Source organism: Anolis sagrei, chromosome 10, assembly GCF_037176765.1.
Source record: "Anolis sagrei isolate rAnoSag1 chromosome 10, rAnoSag1.mat, whole genome shotgun sequence".
Lineage (NCBI taxonomy): Eukaryota > Metazoa > Chordata > Lepidosauria > Squamata > Dactyloidae > Anolis > Anolis sagrei.
The window spans coordinates 33097911-33121997 of NC_090030.1; the positions used below are offsets into that span (position 1 = coordinate 33097911).

General features: G+C 47.4%; 1 protein-coding gene across 1 annotated transcript; it reads left to right on the plus strand.

The window, feature by feature from the left end:
• The first annotated feature begins 925 nt into the window (after positions 1-925).
• Positions 926-22796, plus strand: FGF16 (fibroblast growth factor 16). The gene is made up of 3 exons (XM_060756487.2): positions 926-1365; positions 18342-18445; positions 21484-22796. The coding sequence occupies exons 1-3, from the start codon at positions 1068-1070 to the stop codon at positions 21727-21729; spliced, it is 648 nt and encodes a 215-aa protein (XP_060612470.2). The 5' UTR covers positions 926-1067; the 3' UTR covers positions 21730-22796.
• Positions 22797-24087: the final 1291 nt, after the last annotated feature.

The window sequence follows — 24087 nt, forward strand, 5'->3', positions numbered from 1 at the left end:
AGAGGCTCGGAGAGGTGTGTGAGAGATCTTTGGGGAAGTTTGAAGAGGGTTGGAGTTTTAGAAAGGTTTTTGGAGCAGTTTGTAGAGCTTTGGAGACGTTTGGGAATGTTTGTTGAGTTTTGGTGAAGTTTGGAGAGGTTTGGGGAGGTTTCGAGTTTTGGAAAGGTGTTTGGAGACGTTTGGGGATGTTTGTGGAGTTTTGGTGAGGCTTAGAGGGGTGTTTGGAGAGGTTTGGGGAGGTTTGCCGTTTTGGAGAGGTTCGGAGATGTGTTTGGAGAGGTTTGGAGAGGTTTGTGAAGTATTGAAGAGGTTCGGAGATGTGTTTGGAGAGGTTTGTGAAGTTTGGAAGAGGTTTGGAGAGGTGCGTATGTCTTTGGGGACATTTGAAGAGGTTTGGAGTTTTGGAAAGGTTTTTGGAGCGGTTTGTAGAGCTTTGGAGACGTTTGGGAAGGTTTCTGGGATTTTGGTGTGGTTTGGAGGGAAGTTTGGAGAGGTTTGGGGAGGTTTTGAGTTCTGGAAAGGTGTTTGGAAAGGCGTTTGGGGAGGTTTGTGGAGTTTTGGTGAGGTTCGGAGCAGTGTTTAGAGACGTTTGGGGAGGTTTGCCGTTTTGGAGAGGTTCGGAGATGTGTTTAGAGAGTTTTGTAGAGCTTTGGAGAAGTTTGGGGATGTTTGGAGTTTTGGAGAGGTTCAGAGAAGTGTTTTGAGAGGTTTGGGGAGGTTTGCCGTTTTGGAGAGGTTGGGAGAGGTTGGGAGAGGTGTGTGGGAGTCGGCTGGTGTCCGAAGGCGGGGCGGGGTGGGTGAGGATGAAGGGCGAGGAGGAGGAGGAGGGGCTTGGTGGCCGTCCCCCTCCCCGGCTCCCACGCACGCCGAGGCGCCGGCAGCGCTATATAAGGCGGGCTGGTGGGCGTGGGGGCGCAGAGCGAGACCCAGCGGCGATGAAAGGCGTCCGGAGGCGCAAAAGGCGAAGAAGGCGAGGACGGCCACGGAGGGCCCGCGGGGGAGGGAGAGGAAGAGGGAGAGGAGGCAAAGAAGAAGGCGCCTAGGCAGGGAGCACAGCCAGCCAGTCGATGGCGGAGGTGGGTCTGTCCGGGGGTCCCCTCTCCTCCTCGTCCTCGTCTCCGTCTTCCCCGGACTGGGACCCCTTGCCGGGCTTCTCGGCCTCCCTGGCGGGGGAGTCTCCGGCGGTGCTGCTGAGCGAGCGTCTGGGCCAGATCGAGGGCCGGCTGCAGCGGGGCTCGCCCACCGACTTCGCCCACCTGAAGGGCATCCTCCGCCGGAGGCAGCTCTACTGCCGCACCGGATTCCACCTCGAGCTCTTCCCCAACGGAACCGTCCACGGCACGCGGCAGGACCACGGACGATTCGGTGAGACAGAGGCGGAGGGAGAGGGGAGGGAAGGGGGCCAGGCGGGGAAGGCACAATCAGAACCCTCCCGGCAGATGGGCGTCCAGCCGGCTCATGGGGAAACAGGGCTATAGAATCAGAGGGACCCCCAGGGGTCATCCAGTCCAACCCCCTTCTGCCAGGCGGGGAAGGCACAATCAGAACCCTCCCAACAGATGGGCATCCAGCAGGTTCATGGAGAAACAGGGCTATAGGATCAGAGGGACTCCCAGGGGCCATCCAGCCCAAGTCCCCCTCTACCAGGCGAGAAGGGCACAATCAAAACCCTCTCGACAGATGGGCGTCCAGCCGGCTCATGGGGAAACAGGGCTATAGAATCAGAGGGACTCCCAGGAGACATCCAGTCCAAAGCCCTTCTGCCAAGCAGGAGAAGCACAATCAAAACTCTCTCGACAGATGGTCATCCAGCAGGTTCATGGAGAAACAGGGCTATAGGATCAAAGGGACCCCCAAGGGCCATCCAGCCCAAGTCCCCTTCTGCCAGGCGGGGAAGTCATAATCAGAACCCTCCCGACAGATGGACATCTAAACCCCATAGGCATTAGAAGTTTCTTGGCACAATCAGAACCCCCCCCCCCCCCCCCCCGACAGATGGGCGTCCAGCCAGCTCATGGAGAAACAGGGCTATAGAATCAGAGGGACTCCCAGGGGTCATCCAGCCCAAGTCCCCTTCTGCCAGGTGGGGAAGGCACAATCAAAGCCCTCCCAACAGATGGACATCTAGCCCCATAGGCATTAGAAGGTTCTTGGCACAATCCAAACCCTCCCGACAGATGGACATCCAGCCGGCTCATGGAGAAACAGGGCTATAGGATCAGAGGGACTCCCAGGGGCCATCCAGCCCAAGTCCCCCTCTGCCAGGTGGGGAAGGTACAATCAAAACCCTCCCGACAGATGGGCGTCCAGCTGGCTCATGGAGAAACAGGGCTATAGAATCAGAGGGACTCCCAGGGGTCATCCAGCCCAAGTCCCCTTCTGCCAGGTGGGGAAGGCACAATCAAAGCCCTCCCAACAGATGGACATCTAGCCCCATAGGCATTAGAAGGTTCTTGGCACAATCCAAACCCTCCCGACAGATGGACATCCAGCCGGCTCATGGAGAAACAGGGCTATAGGATCAGAGGGACTCCCAGGGGCCATCCAGCCCAAGTCCCCCTCTGCCAGGTGGGGAAGGTACAATCAAAACCCTCCCGACAGATGGGCGTCCAGCTGGCTCATGGAGAAACAGGGCTATAGAATCAGAGGGACTCCCAGGGGTCATCCAGCCCAAGTCCCCTTCTGCCAGGTGGGGAAGGCACAATCAAAGCCCTCCCAACAGATGGACATCTAGCCCCATAGGCATTAGAAGGTTCTTGGCACAATCCAAACCCTCCCGACAGATGGACATCCAGCCGGCTCATGGAGAAACAGGGCTATAGGATCAGAGGGACTCCCAGGGGCCATCCAGCCCAAGTCCCCCTCTGCCAGGTGGGGAAGGTACAATCAAAACCCTCCCGACAGATGGGCGTCCAGCTGGCTCATGGAGAAACAAGGCTATAGAATCAGAGGGACCCCCAAGGGTCATCCAGTCCAACCCCCTTCTGCCAGGTGGGGAAGGCACAATCAGAACCCTCCCGACAGATGGACATCTAAACCCCATAGGCATTAGAAGGTTCTTGGCACAATCCAAACCCTCCCGACAGATGGACATCCAGCTGGCTCATGGAGAAACAGGGCTCTAGAATCAAAGGGACCCCCAGGGGGCATCCAGCCCAAGTCCCCTTCTGCCAGGGGGGAAAGGCACAATCAAAACCCTCCCGACAGATGGACATCTAGCCCCATAGGCATTAGAAGGTTCTTGGCACAACCAAAACCCTCCCAACAGATGGACATCTAAACCCCATAGGCATTAGAAGGTTCTTGGCACAATCAAAACCCTCCCGACAGATGGACATCTAAACCCCATAGGCATTAGAAGGTTCTTGGCACAATCAAAACCCTCCCGACAGATGGACATCTAAACCCCATAGGCATTAGAAGGTTCTTGGCACAATCCAAACCCTCCCGACAGATGGACATCCAGCTGGCTCATGGAGAAACAGGGCTCTAGAATCAAAGGGACCCCCAGGGGGCATCCAGCCCAAGTCCCCTTCTGCCAGGGGGGAAAGGCACAATCAAAACCCTCCCGACAGATGGACATCTAGCCCCATAGGCATTAGAAGGTTCTTGGCACAACCAAAACCCTCCCAACAGATGGACATCTAAACCCCATAGGCATTAGAAGGTTCTTGGCACAATCAAAACCCTCCCGACAGATGGACATCTAAACCCCATAGGCATTAGAAGGTTCTTGGCACAATCAAAACCCTCCCGACAGATGGACATCTAAACCCCATAGGCATTAGAAGGTTCTTGGCACAATCAGAACCCTCCCGACAGATGGGCGTCCAGCCGGCTCATGGAGAAACAGGGCTATAGAATCAGAGGGACTCCCAGGGGCAATCCAGCCCAACCCCCTTCTGTCGCGCAGGAAAAGGCACAATCAAAACCCTCCCGACAGATGGGCGTCCAGATGGCTCATGGAGAAACAGGGCTCTAGAATCAGAGGGACTCCCAGGGCCATCTAGTCCAATCCCCTTCTGCCAGGTGGGAAAGGCACAATCAAAACCCTCCCGACAGATGGACGTCCAGCTAGCTCATGGAGAGACAGGGCTCTAGAATCAGAGGGACCCCCAGAGGCCATCCAGCCCAAGTCCCCCTCTGCCAGGTGGGGAAGGCACAATCAGAACCCTCCCGACAGATGGACATCCAGCAGGTTCATGGAGAAACAAGGCTATAGAATCAGAGGGACTCCCAGGGGCCATCCAGCCCAAGTCCCCTTCTGCCAGGGGGCAAAGGCACAACCAAAACCCTCCAGACAGATGGACATCTAGCCCCATAGGCATTAGAAGGTTCTTGGCACAACCAAAACCCTCCAGACAGATGGACATCCAGCCCTAAAGAAAATTAGAAGGTTCATGGAGAAATATGACTCCCAGAGTTGGGAGGGACCCCCAGGGCCCATCCAGTCCAACCCCCTTTCTGCCAGGTGGGAAAGGCACAGTCAAAACCCTCCCGACAGATGAACATCTAACCCCATTAGCATTAGAAGGTTCATGGAGAAATATGACTCCCAGAGTTGGGAGGGACCCTCAGGACCCATCCAGTCCAGCCCCCTTCTGCCAGGTGGGGAAGGCACAATCAAAACCCTCCCGACAGATGGGCGTCCAGCAGGTTCATGGAGAAATGGGGCTATAGGATCAGAGGGACTCCCAGGGGCCATCCAGCCCAAGTCCCCTTCTGCCAGGTGGGAAAAGCACAATCCAAAAACCTCCTGGCTGATGGCCACTCAGCCTTTGTAATAATAATAATAATAATAGCTACTCCAGCACAATCAAAACCCTCTTGACAGGTGGTCATCCAGCAGGTGAAGGGAGAAGGGCTCCTTGAGTTGCAAGGGACTCCTAGGGCCATCCTTTCCAATCCCCTTCTGCCAAGCAGGAAAAGCACAATCTAAACCCTCCCAAGAGATGGCCATCCAGCCTCATAGGCAAACCCCTTCTGCAAAGTAGGAATACACAATCTGATCCTTCCTGACAGATGGCCATCCAGCCTCAAAGGCATTAGCAGGCTCGTGGAGAAATAGGGCTATAGAATCAAAGGCTTCTAAAGTCAGAAGGGACCATCAAAGGTCATCCAGTCCAACCCTCTTCTGCCAGGTAGGAAGACACAATCTGATCCCTCCCGACAGATGGCCATTCAGCCTCATAGGCATTAGCTGGTTCATGGAGAAATGGGGTATAGAATCAAAGGTCAACCATCTTCCAGGTAGGAAGACATTCTCCGATCCCTCCTGACAGATGGCCATCCAGCCATTTAGCCTCATTAGCTGGTTCATGGAGAAATAGGGCTATAGAATCAAAGGCTTCTAGAGTCAGAAGGGACCACCAAAGGTCATCCAGTCCAACCCTCTTCTGCCAGGTAGGAAGACACAATCTGATCCCTCCTGACAGATGGCCATCCAGTCTTATAGGCATTAGCTGGTCCGTGGAGAAATAGGGCTACAGTATCAAAGGGACCACCAAAGGTCATCCAGTCCAACCTTTTTCTGCCAGGTAGGAGGACATAATCCGATCCCTCCCAACAGATGACCATTCAGCCTCATAGGCATTAGCAGGCTCGCGGAGAAATAGGGCTATAGAATCAAAGGCTCCTAGAGTCAGATGGGACTGCCAAAGGTCATCCAGGTAGGAAGACACAATCTATGATAGAATTCTATGATTCTATAATCCGATCCCTCCTGACAGATGGTCATTCAGTCTCATAGGCATTAGCTGGTTCGTGGAGAAATGGGGCTATAGATTCAAAGGCTCCTAGAGTCATCCAGTCCAATGCTCTTCTGCCTACCTAGGAAGACACAATCCGATCCCTCCTGACAGATAGCCATCCAGCAGCTTCAGTGGACTCCTAGTTGGCATAGTTTCCAATAAAGCAGCTCCAACAGTTGGGAAGTTCTTGCTAACAGGTGGAATCTCTGGGCTGGGAAGGGTCTCCTCTTGCGGAATGCGTGTTCTCCCCCAAAGGCTCCGGTTTCTCTCCCTCCAGCCCAGGGATCATGCTTTTATTTGGGGGTCCCAAGCCCCTTCCTTCTCTCCGCTCTTCATTCCTTCCTGGAGAACGCAGCGTCAGCCCTGGCCATCAACCTCTTTTTCTCCTTCTTTTTCTCTCTCCTTCCTTCCTTCCCTCTTTCCTTATGTCCCTCTTTTTCTTTCCCTTCTTCTTTCTCCCTTCTCTACCAGTTTATTTTCTTGCTTCATTTGTTCTTTGGTTCCATCCTTCCTTGTCTCTTTCCTTCCTTCCCTCTCTCTTTCGTTCTCTCCTTCCTCCCCTCTTTCACTTTTTTATTTCCTTCTCTCCTTCCTTCCTTCCTTCCTTCCTTCCTTCCTTCTCTACCTTTCTTTCTTTCCTTCCTTCTCTTCTTCCCTCTTTCTTTCCTTCCTTCTCTTCTTCCCTCCTTCTTTCCCTCCTTCTCTCCCTCCTTCTCTGCTTCCTTCCTTCTCTATCTATCTTTCTTTCCTTCCTTATCTCCTTCCCTCCTTCCTTCCCTTTCTCCTTCTCTCCTTCCTTCTCTACCTTTCTTTCTTTCCTTCCTTCTCTTCTTCCCTCCTTCTTTCCCTCTCTCTCCCTCCTTCTCTCCTTCCTTCCTTCTCTACCTTTCTTTCTTCTCTACTTCCCTCCTTCTTTCCCTCTTTCTCTCTCTCCTTCTCTCCTTCTTTCCTTCTCTACCTTTCTTTCTTTCCTTCCTTCTCTCCTTCTTTCCCTTTCTTTCCTTCCTTCTCTCCTTCCATCCTTCTTTCCCTCTCTCTCTCCCTCCTTCTCTCCTTCTTTCCTTCTCTACCTTTCTTTCTTTCCTTCCTTCTCTCCTTCCCTCCTTCTTTCCCTCTCTCCCTCCTTCTTCTTTCCGTCTCTACCTTTCTTTCTTTGCTTCCTTCTCTCCTTCCCTCCTTCTTGCCCCTTCCTTCCTTCCTTCCTTCCTTCCTTCCTTCCTTCCTTCCTTCTCTACCTTTCTTTCTTTCCCTCCTTCCTTCTCTCCTTCCTTCCTTCTTTCCCTCTTTCTCTCCCTCCTTCTCTCCTTCCATCTCTACCTTTCTTTCTTTTCTTCCTTCCCTCCTTCTTTTTCTTTCTTTCTTTCTTTCTTTCTTTCTTTCTTTCCTTCCTTCCTTCCTTCTCTACCTTTCTTTGCTTCCTTCCTTCCTTCCTTCCTTCCTTCCTTCCTTCCTTCTCTCCTTCCCTCCTTCTTTCCCTTTCTCCCTCCTTCTCTCCTTCTTTCCTTCTCTACCTTTCTTTCTTTCCTTCCATCTCTCCTTCCTTCCCTCTTTCTCTCCCTCCTTCTCTCCTTCCTTCCTTACCTTTCTTTCTTTCCTTCCTTCTCTCCTTCCCTCCTTCTTTCCCTTTCTTTCCTTCCTCCCTCCCTTCCTTCCCTTCCAACTCTGGGAGTCTGATTCTAAAGTCCTGTATCTCCATGAACCCACTCAGGTCTATGAGGCTAGATGTCCATCTGTTGGGAGCCTTTTGATTGTGCTTTTCCTGTCTGGCAGAAGAGGGTTGGAATCACCAATTCTGGCCAAATCAGTTCAAGAGAGAGATTGAGTCTAAGCTGGAAGGAGTCCAGAGGAAGAGGGAGACTCAAACGATGACGACGACAACAACAACAACAATAACGATGATGACGACGACAGCGATGACAATAACAACAACGATGATGACGATGATGTCCACATTTTCTTTGCAATCCATTGTTTCAAAGAGTTTGGAAAGAGTTGGGCCCTGCTCTTGGAGAAAGGTGGCAAATGGGGAAAGGCAAACGAACCAAGCCTTGGGTTCCTGTGAGTCTTCTGGCCTTGTTCCAGAAGCATTCTCTCCTGACATTTCACCCCCATCTATGGCAGCCATCCTCAGAGGTTGGGAGGTCTGTTGGAAATTAGGCAAGTGGGGTTTATAGATCTGTGGAATGATGTCCAGGGCGGGAGAAAGAACTCTTGTCTGTTTGATGGAGGCTCCTTCTTTGGAAGCTTTTAAGCAGAGGCTGCATGGCCATCTGTCAGGGGTGATTTGAATGCAATATTCCTGCTTCTTGGCAGAATGGGGTTGGACTGGATGGCCCAGGAGGTCTCTTCCAACTCTTATGATTCTGTGACAATGAATGTTGCAATTGGACACCTTGACGAGCATTGCATGGTCTTGTAGCTTCAAAGCCTGGCTGCTTCCTGCCTCGGGGAGGGGGGGATCCTTTTGAGGCAGTGTTGCAATAGGTTAGCTTGAACAGCATTGAATGGCCTTGCAGCGTCAAAGCCTGGCTGCTTCCTGCCTCGGGGAGGGGGGATCCTTTTGAGGCAATGTTGCAATGGGTTAGGTTGAACAGCATTGAATGGCCTTGCAGCTTCAAAGCCTGGCTGCTTCCTGCCTCGGGGAGGGGGGATCCTTTTGAGGCAATGTTGCAATGGGTTAGTTTGAACAGCATTGAATGGCCTTGCAGCTTCAAAGCCTGGCTGCTTCCTGCCTCGGGAAGGGGGGGATCTTTTTGAGGCAATGTTGCAATGGGTTAGCTTGAACAGCATTGAATGGCCTTGCAGCTTCAAAGCCTGGCTGCTTCCTGCCTCGGGGAGGGGGGGATCCTTTTGAGTCAATGTTGCAATGGGTTAGCTTGAACAGCATTGAATGGCCTTGCAGCTTCAAAGCCTGGCTGCTTCCTGCCTCGGGAAGGGGGGGATGCTTTTGAGGCAATGTTGCAATGGGTTAGCTTGAACAGCATTGAATGGCCTTGCAGCTTCAAAGCCTGGCTGCTTCCTGCCTCAGGGAGGGGGGATCCTTTTGAGGCAATGTTGCAATTGGCCAGCTTGAACAGCATTGAATGGCCTTGCAGCTTCAAAGCCTGGTTGCTTCCTGCCTCGGGAAGGGGGGGATCCTTTTGAGGCAATGTTGCAATGGGTTAGCTTGAACAGCATTGAATGGCCTTGCAGCTTCAAAGCCTGGCTGCTTCCTGCCTGGGTGTTGGAATCCTTTGTTGGGAGGGGTAGCTTGAACATTGAATGGCCTTGCAGCTTCAAAGCCTGGCTGCTTCCTGCCTGGGTGTTGGAATCCTTTGTTGGGAGGGGTAGCTTGAACATTGAATGGCCTTGCAGCTTCAAAGCCTGGCTGCTTCCTGCCTGGGTGTTGGAATCCTTTGTTGGGAGGGGTAGCTTGAACATTGAATGGCCTTGCAGCTTCAAAGCCTGGCTGCTTCCTGCCTGGGTGTTGGAATCCTTTGTTGGGAGGGGTAGCTTGAACAGCATTGAATGGCCTTGCAGCTTCAAAGCCTGGCTGCTTCCTGCCTGGGTGTTGGAATCCTTTGTTGGAAGGGGTAGCTTGAACAGCATTGAATGGCTTTGCAGCTTCAAAGCCTGGCTGCTTCCTGCCTGGGTGTTGGAATCCTTTGTTGGGAGGGGTAGCTTGAACAGCATTGAATGGCCTTGCAGCTTCAAAACCTGGCTGCTTCCTGCCTCGGGGAGGGGGGATCCTTTTGAGGCAATGTTGCAATGGGTTAGCTTGAACAGCATTGAATGGCCTTGCAGCTTCAAAGCCTGGCTGCTTCCTGCCTGGGTGTTGTTGGAATCCTTTGTTGGGAGGGGTTAGCTGGCCCAGATTGTTTCTTGTCTGGAATTCCCCTGCGCCAAACTAAATACACAATTCTGATTTAACTGATACTCCGAAGCCCAAAACTCTGTAAGCTTTCAGAGCCGTTCTCCTGTGCAGGTGGACCTCGGGATGAAGGGCGCTTTCCCCATTCCTCGTCTCTCTGTCCGCACTTGAAAACAGGATGCTGGTGGGTCAGACAGGCATGGAGTCGGATCCGAAAGGGCTTTCCCTCCCATTATGTTGTGTGCACTCCTCTGTTGTGTTAGGCGCGGGGCCTAAATACACTTCCTGGAGAGAGGAACTCGTTCTGTTTACTTCTGTTGGAAGGATGAGTTCGAGGGTTCCGAACTGGTGCTCTTTTCTTCTTCGTCTTTCGTTTCTGGAAGGGTTTGGTGGACATTGACCTTGAGTTTGGGAGTTGTAGTTCACCTACATCCAGAGAGCACTATGGACTCAAACTATGATGGATCTGGAACAAACTTGGCGCAAATACTCCATATGAACGCAGACGAAGTTTGGGGGAAACAGACCTTGACATTTGGGAGTTGTAGTTGCTGGGATTTATAGTTCACCTACAACCAAAGAGCATTCTGAACTCCACCAATGATGGAATTGAACCAAACTTGACACTCCCATGACCAACAGAACTCCCATGACCAACAGAAAATACTGGAAGGCTTTGGTGGGCATTGACCTTGAGTTTGGGAGTTGTAGTTTACCTATATCCTGAAAGCACTATGGACTCAAACTATGAAGGATCTGGAACAAACTTGGCACAAATACTCCATATGAACGCAGATGGAGTTTGGGGGAAATAGACCTTGACATTTGGGAGTTGTAGTTGCTGGGATTTATAGTTCTTGAGTTTTGTAGTTGTAGTTCACCTACATCCAGAGAGCACTGTGGACTCAAACAATTATGGATCTGGACCAAACTTGGCAATGATAATATTCCCAAATGTGGACATTGGTGGAATTTGGGGGGAAATAGACCTTGGCATTTGGGAGTTTTAGTTGCTGGGATTTATAGTTCACCTAAAATCAAAGAGCATTCTGAACACCATCAATGATGGAATTGAACCAAACTTGACACACAGAACTCCCATGACCAATAGAAAATAGTGGAAGGGTTTGGTGGGCATTGGCCTTGGGTTTGGGAGTTGTAGTTCACTTTCATCCAGAGAGCACTGTGGACTCAAACAATCATGGATCACCAAACCTTTCTGGACCAAACTTCTGATGATGATATTTTGTGCACTGGCATATCGTTGTTCCTAAGAGTTCAAAAAGATAGCCAGGTTTATCAGTCTAACAACTGAGACACTTATATGGCTGTGCGGACGGACCCTGAAATAACACTTCTGATGATCTGCTATATATTCTGTGCAATGGCATATCTGTGTTCCTAACAGCTCAAAGAGATAATAATAATAATAATAATAATAATAATAATACCACCAACAACAACAATAGACCATCAGATAGCCAGGTTTATCAGTCTAACAACTGAGAAACCTTTGCGGAAAGGCCCTGAGTCTGTAGAGCAAAGGCAGGATTGGCTTCTCTGCAATTATCCCCCTCCTTTGTGGATGCAGCACCCAAAAAGCCTTGGATGTGGTGTGACTTTTGCAAGACAGATTAAAGATTCAGCACCTCGGAGATCCAAACTCTGTGCTGTCTCAAGACTCTCAAAATCTGGCCTCCTGAATCCGTCCTCGCCAAAGCTGGGAGTAGTTTTTGGGCCTGGGTCAAGAATTCCCTTTCTGCGGCCAAATGTGATTTGTTTTTCCATGGCAGAGAGAGAGAGAGAGAGAGAGAGAGAAAGGGCGGTTGGCTCCGTCCCTCTGCTCGCTCTCCGGAATGTCGGAAGCCTGCAGAAGCCTGAAAGGCCCCCCGAAAGGGCCAGTCGTGGGGATCGTCTTGCAGGCCATTGTTTGGAGGTCCCTCCAGCTGCCGCACCTGTCCAAAAGGGAACAAGGGGGGGATTTTGTCCAGATCTCCGCAAATCTCAGGTTTTCGGCTCCCTCCGGCAACTGCTTGGGAACAGGTGCCTGGCCCGGCCTTCCCAGAGAAAGGTCTTCTGTATCTACAAGGGGCGTTCAGGAAAGATTTCCCCTGACCCACTTCTATTAGTGGTTGATGGTGAGGATTCCCCATCCAATGATGGAGTCAAGAACTGGCATCGTCCATTCCAATGGAATGGATGTCCAAAGAACTTCTAACTGTGCTAAGACACAAAAGAGACACGCACAAGAAGTGGAAAAAGGGAGAAATCACCAAAGAAGAATTCAAACAAATAGCCAACACTTGTAGGGAAAAGGTTTGCAAGGCTAAAGCATAAAACAAGCTCAGGCTTACCAGGGACATTAAAAACAATAAAAAGGTGCCTGGCCCGGCCTTCCCAGAGAAAGGTCTTCTGTATCTACAAGGGGCGTTCATGAAAGATTTCCCCTGACCCACTTCTATTAGTGGTTGATGGTGAGGATTCCCCATCCGATGATGGAGTCAAGAACTGGCATCGTCCATTCCAATGGAATGGATGTCCAAAGAACTTCTAACTGTGCTAAGACACAAAAGAGACACGCACAAGAAGTGGAAAAAGGGAGAAATCACCAAAGAAGAATTCAAACAAATAGCCAACACCTGTAGGGAAAAGGTTTGCAAGGCTAAAGCATAAAACGAGCTCAGGCTTACCAGGGACATTAAAAACAATAAAAAGGTGCCTGGCCCAGCCTTCCCAGAGAAAGGTCTTCTGTATCTACAAGGGGCGTTCATGAAAGATTTCCCCTGACCCACTTCTATTAGTGGTTGATGGTGAGGATTCCCCATCCGATGATGGAGTCAAGAACTGGCATCGTCCATTCCAATGGAATGGATGTCCAAAGAACTTCTAAATGTGCTAAGACACAAAAGAGACATGCACAAGAAGTGGGAAAAGGGAGAAATCACCAAAGAAGAATTCAAACAAATAGCCAACACCTGTAGGGAAAAGGTTTGCAAGGCTAAAGCATAAAACGAGCTCAGGCTTACCAGGGACATTAAAAACAATAAAAAGATGCCTGGCCCAGCCTTCCCAGAGAAAGGTCTTCTGTATCTACAAGGGGCGTTCATGAAAGATTTCCCCTGACCCACTTCTATTGATCACAGGATGCTGAAACTGCACATGTGTCATGTCAGAAGTCTTTATATGTTAGGTGCCAATTTACGAGCCAGAACTGAGAACGGTCTTGATTTGACGAGTGCTGAAGTGGAGTGAGGTTTGAGAATGGACCCGGTGGAAGACAGAGCAGTCCTCAAGTTCCTTTCCTTGTTGTGCCAAATTTGGTCCAATGAATGAAAATACATCCTGCATATCAGATATTTACATTACAATTCATAACAGTAGCAAAATTACAGTTCTGAAGTAGCAACAAAAATAATGTTATGGTAGGGGGTTACCACAACATGAGGAACTGTATTAAGGGATCGCGGCATTAGGAAGGTTGAGGACCACTGAATTAGTGGTTGATGGTGAGGATTCCCCATCTGATGATGGAGTCAAGAACTGGCATCGTCCATTCCAATGGAATGGATGTCCAAAGAACTTCTAACTGTGCTAAGACACAAAAGAGACATGCACAAGAAGTGGGAAAAGGGAGAAATCACCAAAGAAGAATTCAAACAAATAGCCAACACCTGTAGGGAAAAGGTTTGCAAGGCTAAAGCATAAAACGAGCTCAGGCTTACCAGGGACATTAAAAACAATAAAAAGGTGCCTGGCCCAGCCTTCCCAGAGAAAGGTCTTCTGTGTCTACAAGGGGCGTTCATGAAAGATTTCCCCTGACCCACTTCTATTGATCACAGGATGCTGAAACTGCACGTGTGTCATGACAGAAGTCTCTATATGTTAGGTGACAATTTACGAGCCAGAACTGAGAACGGTCTTGATTTGACGGGTGCTGAAGTGGAGTCAGGTTTGAGAATGGACCCAGTGGAAGACAAAGCAGTCCTCAAGTTCCTTTCCTTGCAAGGCCGCACTGTTGTGCCAAATATAATCCAATGAATGAAAATACATCCTGCATATCAGATATTTACATTACAATTCATAACAGTAGCAAAATTACAGTTCTGAAGTAGCAACAAAAATAATGTTATGGTAGGGGGTTACCACAACATGAGGAACTGTATTAAGGGATCGCGGCATTAGGAAGTTTGAGGACCACTGAATTAGTGGTTGGTGGTGAGGATTTCCCATCCGATGATGGAGTCAAGAACTGGCATCGTCCATTCCAATGGAATGGATGTCCAAAGAACTTCTAACTGTGCTAAGACACAAAAGAGACATGCACAAGAAGTGGGAAAAGGGAGAAATCACCAAAGAAGAATTCAAACAAATAGCCAACACCTGTAGGGAAAGGTTTGCAAGGCTAAAGCACAAAATGAGCTCAGGCTTACCAGGGACATTAAAAACAATAAAAAGGTGCCTGGCCCGACCCTCGCAGAGAAAGGTCTTCTGTATCTACAAGGGGCGTTCAGGAAATATTTCCCCTGACCCACTTCTATTGATCATAGGATGTTGAAACTGCACGTGTGTCATGACAGAAGTCTCTATATGTTAGGTGCCAATTTACGAGCCAGAACTGAGAACGGTCTTGATTTGACGGGTGCTGAAGTGGAGTGAGGTTTGAGAATGGACCCGGTGGAAGACAGAGCAGTCCTCCAGTTCCTTTCCTTGTAAGGCCTCACCGTTGTGCCAAATTTGGACCAATGAATGAAAATACATCCTGCATATCCAATATTTACATTATAATTCATAACAGTACCAAAATTACAGTTGTGAAGTAGCAACAGAAATAATGCTCTTTTTATTATTTTTAATGTCCCTGGCAAGCCTGACCTCGTTTTGTGCTTTAGCCTTGCGGACCTTTTCCCTACAGGTGTTGGCTATTTGTTTGAATTCTTCTTTGGTGATTTCTCCCTTTTTCCACTTCTTGTGCATGTCTCTTTTGTGTCTTAGCACAGTTAGAACTTCTTTGGACATCCATTCCACTGGAATGGACGATGCCAGTTCTTGACTCCATCATCGGATGGGGAATCCTCACCATCAACCACTAATTCAGTGGTCCTCAACCTTCCTAATGCCGCGACCCCTTAATACAGTTCCTCATGTTGTGGTAACCCCCTACCATAACATTATTTTTGTTGCTACTTCACAACTGTAATTTTGCTACTGTTATGAATTGTAATGCAAATATCTGATATGTAGGATGTATTTTCATTCATTGGACCAAATTTGGCACAAATAAGGCATTGCTCTTAGTCCACAGGAAGTGAGTCAGGGGAAATCTTTAATGAACGGCCCTCGTAAAAACCTCTTGATGACGATGATAAAATTTGCTTTGCGTCTTGGCCAAGAGACATTCACTTACGTTTCCCCATTTGCCACCTTTCTCCAAGAGCAGGGCCCAACTTTTTCCTAACTCATGGAAACAATGAATGGCCAATAAAATGTTGTTGTTGTTGTTGTTCTTGTTGTTAGTATTATTATTAGCCCCACTTTTATCTCCTGACGAAAATGCAAAGAAAGGCTTTAATGGATGGAATCACTGGGTTGTTGTGAGTTTTCCGGGCTGTCTGGCCATGTTCCGGAAGCATTCTCTCCTGACGTTTCGCCCCCATCTATGGCAGGCATCCACAGAGGTTGTGAGCTCTGTTGGAAACGAGGCAAGTAAGGTTTATATACCTGTGGAATAATGTCCAAGATGGCCTTCCTAGCCGTAATCACTGGGTTGTTGTGAGTTTTCCGGGCTGTCTGGCCATGTTCCAGAAGCATTCTCTCCTGACGTTTCGTCCCCATCTATGGCAGGCATCCTCAGAGGTTGTGAGCTCTGTTGGAAATGAGGCAAGTAAGGTTTATATATCTGTGGAATAATGTCCAAGATGGCCTGCCTAGCCATAATCACTGGGTTGTTGTGAGTTTTCCGGGCTGTCTGGCCATGTTCTGGAAGCATTCTCTCCTGACGTTTCGCCCACATCTATGGCAGGCATCCTCAGGGGTTGTGCACTCTGTTGGAAATGAGGCAAGTAAGGTTTATATATCTGTGGAATAATGTCCAAGATGGCCTTCCTAGCCGTAATCACTGGGTTGTTGTGAGTTTTCCGGGCTGTCTGGCCATGTTCCAGAAGCATTCTCTCCTGACGTTTCGTCCCCATCTATGGCAGGCATCCTCAGAGGTTGTGAGCTCTGTTAGAAACAAGGCAAGTAAGGCTTATATACCAGTGGAATAATGTCCGAGATGGCCTTCTTGTGAGTTTTCCAAGCTGTCTGGCCATGTTCTGGAAGCATTCTCTCCTGACGTTTCGCCCCCATCTATGGCAGGCATCCTCTGTTGGAAAGTAGGAAAATGGGGTTTATATATCTGGGGAATGATGTCCAGGATGGGAGAAAAAACTCTTGTTGTTGGAGGCAGGTGTGAATGTTGCTATTGCCCACCTTGATTAGCATCGAATGGCCTAGCAGTTTCAAAGCCTGGCTTCTTATTGCTTGGGTAAATCCTTTTTTGGGAGGTGCTAGCTGGCCCTGATTGTTTCCTGTCTGGAATTCCCCTGTGTTTTTTTTAGTGGTCCTCATTCTGATTTTAGTATTTTTAGTATCTTAGTTTTTATCTTGCGCATGCCGCCCGCTCCTTTTTATTTTATTTTATATGATTTTGCTTTATTGTTTTTTGTACTCATATGTTGTATGTAATTTGCTGTGTTGTTATTGTGTTTTGGTTTTACTTTATTTATTGTAATATGCTGTTGGGCTTGGCCTCGTGTAAGCCGCCCCGAGTCCCCATTGGGGAGAGGGTGATAGGGTACTAAATAAAGATTATTATTATTATTATTATTATTATTTACTGTACTCATTTTAGAGTTTCTTTTTAATACTGGTGGCCAGATTCTGTTCATTTTCATGGTTTCCTCCTTTCTGTTGAAACTGTCCACATACTTGCCTCAGTTGGGTCAATGCTGGAATTTCATGACGGTCTTGCTTTCAAGTGTTCTGAGTTTCGTGTATCAAGTTTTTGCCAAGCTCCTGATTTGTGTATTGGATTTTTCATGCTTCCTTCAGAACCCCATTCTGCTAAGAAACAGGAAAACTGCATTCCAAGCACCCCCGACAGATGGCCATCCAGCCTCTGTTTAAAAGCTTCCAAAGAAGAAGCCTCCACCACATTCCGGGGCAGAGAGTTCCACTGCTGAACGGCTCTCACAGTCAGGAAGTTCTTCCTCATGTTCAGATGGAATCTCCTCTCTTGTAGTTTGAAGCCATTGTTTCGTGTCCAGGAAAGCAGAAAACAAGCTTGCTCCCTCCTCCTCCCTGTGGCTTCCTCTCACATATTGATACATGGCTATCATATCTCCTCTCAGCCTTCTCTTCTTCAGGCTAAACATGCCCAGCTCTTTAAGCCGCTCCTCATAGGGCTTGTTCTCCAGACCCTTGATCATATTAGTCACCCTCCTCTGGACACATTTCTGCTTGTCAATATCTCTCTTCAATTGTGGGACAGCTAAGCAACAAAGGATGATCCCAGGCAGTAAGAAGCCATACCTTGAAACTGCAAAGCCATTAAATGCTAATCCGCCCCGATCAAGGTGGCCAATTGCAATATTCAGACATACCTCAAGCAAACAAGAGTTCTTGCTCCCTTCCTAAACATGCCCAGCTCTTTAAGCCACTCCTCATAGGGCTTGGTCTCCAGACACTTGATCATTTTAGTCACCCTCCTCGGGACACATTCCAGCTTGTCAACATCTCTCTTCAGTTGTGGTGCCCAGAATTGGACACAATATTCCTGTTGGGGTCTAACCAAAGCAGAATAGAGCTTGGGGAGCATGCCTTCTGTTGATCTAGACACTATAGAGGCCAAAATCCCATTGGCTTTTTTCAATACATTGCGATGTTTTAATAATAATAATAATAATAATAATAATAATATATTTATATACTGTTCCATCTCCCCGAGGGGACTCAGAGTGGTTCCCGGGCGACATCACAAAACATACAAAGTAAAAAACAACACAACCATAAGATTAACAAAACAGAATATAAGCATAAAGATTGTCGCCGTATCACACATATATTAAAAGTAAAGATGTTTTTTCTCCAGATACTTGTTGGTCCCTCAAAGGGATGGAGGCCTACTCCCCATCCTGAACCTATGGGAAGTCAACTTCTATATTAAGCCATGCAAATTTCACATGATCACTCTCCCCATGATCCTCTCACTGATTCGTATGGGCGCATGGTTTGCGACAGTGGATTTTAAGGATGCCTATTTCCATATTAGGATTAGGCCGGCCCATCACAGGTATTTTTCAGGTTGGACATCGTTGTTATTGTTTTGATGTCCTTCCTGCCATAGATGGAGGTGAAACGTCAGGAGAGAATGCTTCTGGAACATGGCCATACAGTCCGGAAAATTCACAACACCCCAATAACACTGTGGTGCAGCTAGTTAGTAGCCAGCTGCATTAAATCACTACTGACCAAGTTTGAAGCCAGCCCGGGTCGGAGTGAGCTTCCGACCATTAATAGTCTAGCTTGCTGTTGACCTATGCAGCTATTGGAATATGGACAGACAGCTTGGAAAACTTACAGCGACCCAATTATTTGATCTTCTTGCTATAACTCAATATGTTGATCAGCAGGATGATGCCTACAATTATGCTCCTCCTTGACGTAACTTTCCTTTTCCTCTCTCCGTTTATGTCTCTTTGAAGGGATTTTGGAGTTCATCAGTTTGGCCGTAGGACTGGTCAGCATCCGAGGAGTGGACTCCGGCCTTTATCTGGGGATGAACGAAAGAGGGGAGCTCTACGGATCGGTAAGCGTGACCCCGGAGAAGATCCAACGCTTTGCATGGAATGCGCCCACCTGTGTGGAAACAGCCATGGCTTGGGGAGGTCAATTAGGGCGGTGCAAAATTATCGATAGTCCTCGTATTATTTAATTTGTTTATATACCACTTTTCAGTCGGTATTTCTCAACATGGGGGCCACAAGGGGGTGTCAGAGGAGTCGCACAAAAATGAAGTTTCTGAGGCACTACGTCTACTGCATAATTAAACAGGAAATAACACTTGCAAACTAGGAACATATTTTCATTATTATTATTATTATTATTATTATTATTATTATTATTATTTAGAGCCAGGATGTCCATCTGTTGGGGGTGCTCTGATTGTGCTTTTGCTACATGGTAGAAGGGGGTTGGACTGGATGGCCTTTTGGGTCAACCGGAGATGATGGAGGAGTAGGAGGGAAGGAGGCACATCGGGGAGGTAACACATGGCACACACAACACAGGGAAGGAAGGAAGGAAGGAAGGAAGGAAGGAAGGAAGGAAGGAAGGGGAGGGATGATGTCTCACCAGAGAGGTAGGTAGCTAGGAAGGGAAGAAGGAAGGAAGGAAGTGGGAAAAGAAGGAAGGAATCAATGATGTCTCACCAGGGAGGTACGTAGCTAGAAAGGGAAGAAGGAAGGAAGTAGGAAAAGAAGAAAGGAAGCAAGTGATAATGTCTCACCAGGGAGGGAGGTAGCTAGAAAGGGAAGAAGAAATTAGGAAAGGAAGGAAGGGAGGGAGGGAGGAAGGGATGATGTCTCACCAGAGAGGTAGGTAGCTAAGAAGGGAAGAAGGAAGGAAGGAAGGAAGGAAGGAAGGAAGGAAGGATGGAAGGAAGGGAAGAAAGAAGGAAGGGAGGGAGGGAGGGAGGGAGGGAGGGAGGGAGGATGTCTCACCAGAGAGGTAGGTAGCTAGGAAGGAAAGAAGGAAGGAAGTAGGAAAAGAAGGAAGGAAGCAATGATGTCTCACCAGGGAGGTAGATAGCTAGGAAGGGAAGAAGTAAGGAAAGAAGAAAAGAAGGAAGTAAGGAAGTGATGATGTCTCACCAGGGAGGGAGGTAGCTAGGAAAGGAAGAAGGAAGGAAGGAAGTAGGGGAGGAAGGAAGGAGGGAGGGAAGTGATGATGTCCCAGCAGGGAGGTAGGTAGCTAGGAAGGGAAGAAGTAAGGAAAGAAGTAGGGAAGGAAGGAATGAGCAATGATGTCTCACCAGATAAGTAGGTAGCTAGGAAGGGAAGAAGGAAGGAAGGAAGGAAGGAAGGAAGGAAGGAAGGAAGGAAGGAAGGAAGGAAGGAGGGAAGGAAGGAGGGAAGGGAGGGAGGGAGGGAAGTGATGATGTCCCAGCAGGGAGGTAGGTAGTTAGGAAGGGAAGAAGTAAGGAAGGAAGTAGGGGAAGGAATGAGCAATGATGTCTCACCAGATAGGTAGGTAGCTAGGAAGGGAAGAAGGAAGAAAGTAGGAAGGAAGGAACGCCCCCAGAAAGTGCATGAGGCAGAAAGAAGGACCAAATATGGCACACAGAACTCCCACGATGAACAGAAAATATACGAGGGGTATTTGTTAAGTAAGGTCCATTTTGTTGTAGATACTAGTAGTTCGCGCGCATACCGCAACGAGCGCGTGCGTCGTGTACCGGCATGCCTCGGGAACAACTGTGCTCAGTTTCCGCTCTGTAGCTCACCTGTACGGTTCTCTTCTGTGCTTTAAACATGTTTAAGACTCTCAACTCACCCTCCGCATGTGAGGTTTGCTCAGTGATACGGTTTTTGTCAGCAAGGGACCTTCCTGCTGCAGAAATCCATCGACAGATTTGTGAAGTGTGCGGTGATACTGTTATGAGTGAAAGCAAAGTGCGTAAGTGGGTACGACAATTCAAAGATGGCCGTGACAACGTCCAGGATGAGGACCGCTCCGGTCGCCCTTCTTTGATTACAGACGATTTGGTGGCTTCAGTTGAAGCGAGGATTCGTGACAACAGGCACCTCACAATAACAGGTCTCTCAAACGAATTTCCTGACGTGTCGAGATCAGTGCTTTACAACATTGTTTCTGAACCCTGAAAGTTTAGGAAACTGTGCTCCCGTTGGGTCCCGAAACTCCTAACAGAGGACCACAAAAACCAAAGGTTTGAGTGTGCGATCAATTTAAATCGTCTGTAACCAAAGAAGGGCGACCGGAGCAGTCCTCATCGTGGAGGTTGTCACGGCCATCTTTGAATTGTCGTACCCACTTACGCACTTTGCTTTCACTCATAACAGTATCACTGTACACTCCACAAATCTGTCAATGAATTTCTCCAGCAGGCAGGTTCCTTGCTGACAAAAACCGTATCACTGAGCGAACCTCACATGCGGAGGGCGAGTTGATCGTTTTAAACATGTTTAAAGCACAGAGGAGAACTGTACAGGTGAGCTACAGAGCGGAAACTGAGCACAGTTGTTCCCGAGGCATGCCGGTACACGACGCACACGCTCGTTGCGGTATGCGTGCGAACTGCTAGTGTCTACAACACAACGGACCTTACTTAAAAAATACCCCTCATATATTTTCTGTTCATCGTGGGAGTTCTGTGTGCCATATTTGGTTCAGTTCCATCATTGGTGGAGTTCAGAATGCTCTTTGACTGTAGTTGAACTATACATCGCAGTAACTACAACTCGCGAACTACTAGTGTCTACAACACAACGGACCTTACTTTAAAAATACCCCTCGTATATCAGTGATTGGTTGGGGGGGAAGAGGCAAAATACTGTTTGCTTACCGTTGAAAATTACCTAGGGCCACCACTGAGCATACGTCATGTGATGAACACAGTAGGTTGCCATTTCTTAAGTGGGTGGCTCAGTAGTATTTGATGAGTGTGATGAAGTGGCAAATTGGAGCACTTAGAATATTGCAGCATCCCATCACTTTGAGCCGTGGCCAAACGGTATTCGTTCTGCGGTGTGGGTGCAGCATTGGAGACGGGATATAAGTGGGGATGATGGGTGATGTTTGACATGTTTTCTTTTCCTCCTCTTGCAGAAGAAGCTCACCAGGGAGTGCGTCTTCCGGGAGCAGTTCGAGGAGAACTGGTACAACACTTACGCCTCGACGCTGTACAAACACTCCGACTCCGAGCGGCAATATTACGTGGCATTGAACCGGGACGGATCCCCCAGAGAAGGATATAGGACTAAGCGGCACCAGAAGTTCACCCACTTCTTGCCCCGACCAGTGGACCCCAGTAAGACGCCCGCCATGTATAGGGACCTTTACCACTATAGGTGATCCGGACTCTACAGTTTGGGTTTCTTGTATATATATATATATATATAGGAAACAGAGGGATGCTTTTGGCGCTCCTTGCCAAACGGAGAAGGACCTGCCATGACTTTCTCAAGACTTGAAGGCAACTCTATTTACTTCTTTGGGGCTGGAGATGGATGCAGGTCTTGGAAGGAAAAGAAATAGACCAAAGATATATATATATTTTGAAATGGATGCAGAACCTGGAAGGAAAATAAACAAATCCAAGTGGAGATGGACACTTGGACCTCCGCTGGTGCCTTCTTTGACCGGTGAGTGAGGAAAAGGACCAAAGAAACCCTAAGATAATTCTATTACTATGTTCTGAAATGACAATTACCACCAGCATCAATCGCTGGACATACGATTGAGACGAAAGGTGGCGCATTTTGAGGGAAAGTCTTTGGATGGATTGGGTTTGCTCTTTGGAGGTATCCAAATGGACTTCTTCTTGCCTGATGGATCCAAATAGACTTCTTCTGAAACTCCTGACCTATTCAAGTCCATGTTAAATCATGATCCTGATGGATTGATCCAAACGGACCGGATGAGCGAAATATCTTCATCCTTTTTGCTGGATGGACCACCTTGAAGTACCCAAATGGCCATCTCTAATTTCTGGACTTCTTTTAGGACAAGTGCATTCAAATGGAATTGGCTATCTGGACTTTGTAGGAATTGGACGATGAATGTGTTTTTGTGTGTTCCTATCGTGCTGGTTTCCTACTTTTGGAAATACCATATGTGCGATTTCACAGAGACCACGACGGAGAAAAGGGCGTGACGGGGAATCATCCGTCGCCCGATGTAAACACGGCCCTGTCTCGGAGGGCGAACCCTATTTATAAAATGTATATGGGTATTTATTTTATATATTTATTTATTTCAGGAAAAGAAATAATTATTATTTTATTTTTTAACAAAGGGAAATAAGAGAAAGATTATGGCTTAACTTTCGCCGACGGAAAGAGAGAGGGTGGGCGTTTGCGGGGAATGGAGTTTGAAGAGCTTAACCAGCAATAAAAATTGTCTTTATATCTATCTATCTATATGACGGTGCGGTTTGATGATTTTTTTCCAACGGTGTCCCTTTGAAAGAGAAGAAATGAGTAAGAAATACAAGAATTTGTCATCTCAGGGAATTCGGAGGTTTTTAAGCTGCTGAAAACCTGCTCAGTGGTGAACACAAAAAAGGCAGATTAACACGTAATCTCTTGATACAGTAATGATAATAATAATAATAATAATAATAATAATAATACCTTTTTTGTACCCCGCTACTGTTGCGGAATATACGTTACCCGAGATCATTAGAGTGCTTTTGGAGAAGGAAGAAGATGGAGAGACAGCTTGGCCAATTTCCAGGCGTTTATTTCTATCTCTGCGGAGTATAGGGTGAACAGCTCCCATGACTGTCACAACTTTGAAGTCGCAATTGCTCCAGTTTTTATAGCATAAAATTACTTGTTTTACACATGCGCAGAAAGAATCTGACATTTACACAGTACAATCATTAACAGGTGTTTTCATATATAGTTGCCAAAGACATCTTTATCAGGTCTTGGCAAGCAAGTTGTGACCCCAAACATCTGCTCGATTAGGTAACTTATCCCAACTTTCACCCGTTACCTTAAGATGACACGTATATGTTCAATTCCTTAAATCTCGAATTGAATTATAACTTTTATATGCTTATAACATAAGATTTGATCAAGGCAATCTCCTAATCAATCCAGCCTTAATAACGCCATTATAACTTATTTCTTAATATGAAAACCATGAAGGAAAGTACTTAGAATAAAAGCGTTTCTGAAATTGCCTGCTATTGACATTAAGTGGTCAGAGGATGGCGCTCTCTCACCATATGACCTTAGATGTTCCAAGTCTTGGATCGATATTATTGATTTCTTTGTCCTGCCAACTTCTCTTGTTGATTTCATATCTAAGTCAACATCGGCTAGAACAAACATCGGCCAGAGCACACTGACCCCGTGTCAATCAATATCATCTGCAGGTTTTGCATGCTTGCAAATTAACTCCCTGAATCAGGCAGGAACAAAAATCTTCTATTTTATTCTAAATTATTATGATTTCCCTTTATTATTTTATTTTCTCCTAACGGCTGCCACAAAAAAGGCAGATTAACATGTAATCTCTTGATACAATATAATAATAATAATAATAATAATAATAATAATAATAATAATAATAATAATAATCCTTTATTTGTACCCCGCTACCATCTCCCGAAGGAAGATGTATATGGGTATTTATTTTATATATTTATTTATCTCAGGAAAAGAAATAATTATTATTTTATTTTTTAACAAAGGGAAATGA

Coding starts and splice junctions, on each gene's coding strand:
- FGF16 (XM_060756487.2), top strand. CDS start 1,068: ATGGCGGAGGTGGGTCTGTCCGGGGGTCCCCTCTCCTCCTCGTCCTCG. Junction 1,366..18,341: donor GCAGGACCACGGACGATTCG/GTGAGACAGAGG, acceptor GTCTCTTTGAAG/GGATTTTGGAGTTCATCAGT. Junction 18,446..21,483: donor GAGGGGAGCTCTACGGATCG/GTAAGCGTGACC, acceptor CTCCTCTTGCAG/AAGAAGCTCACCAGGGAGTG.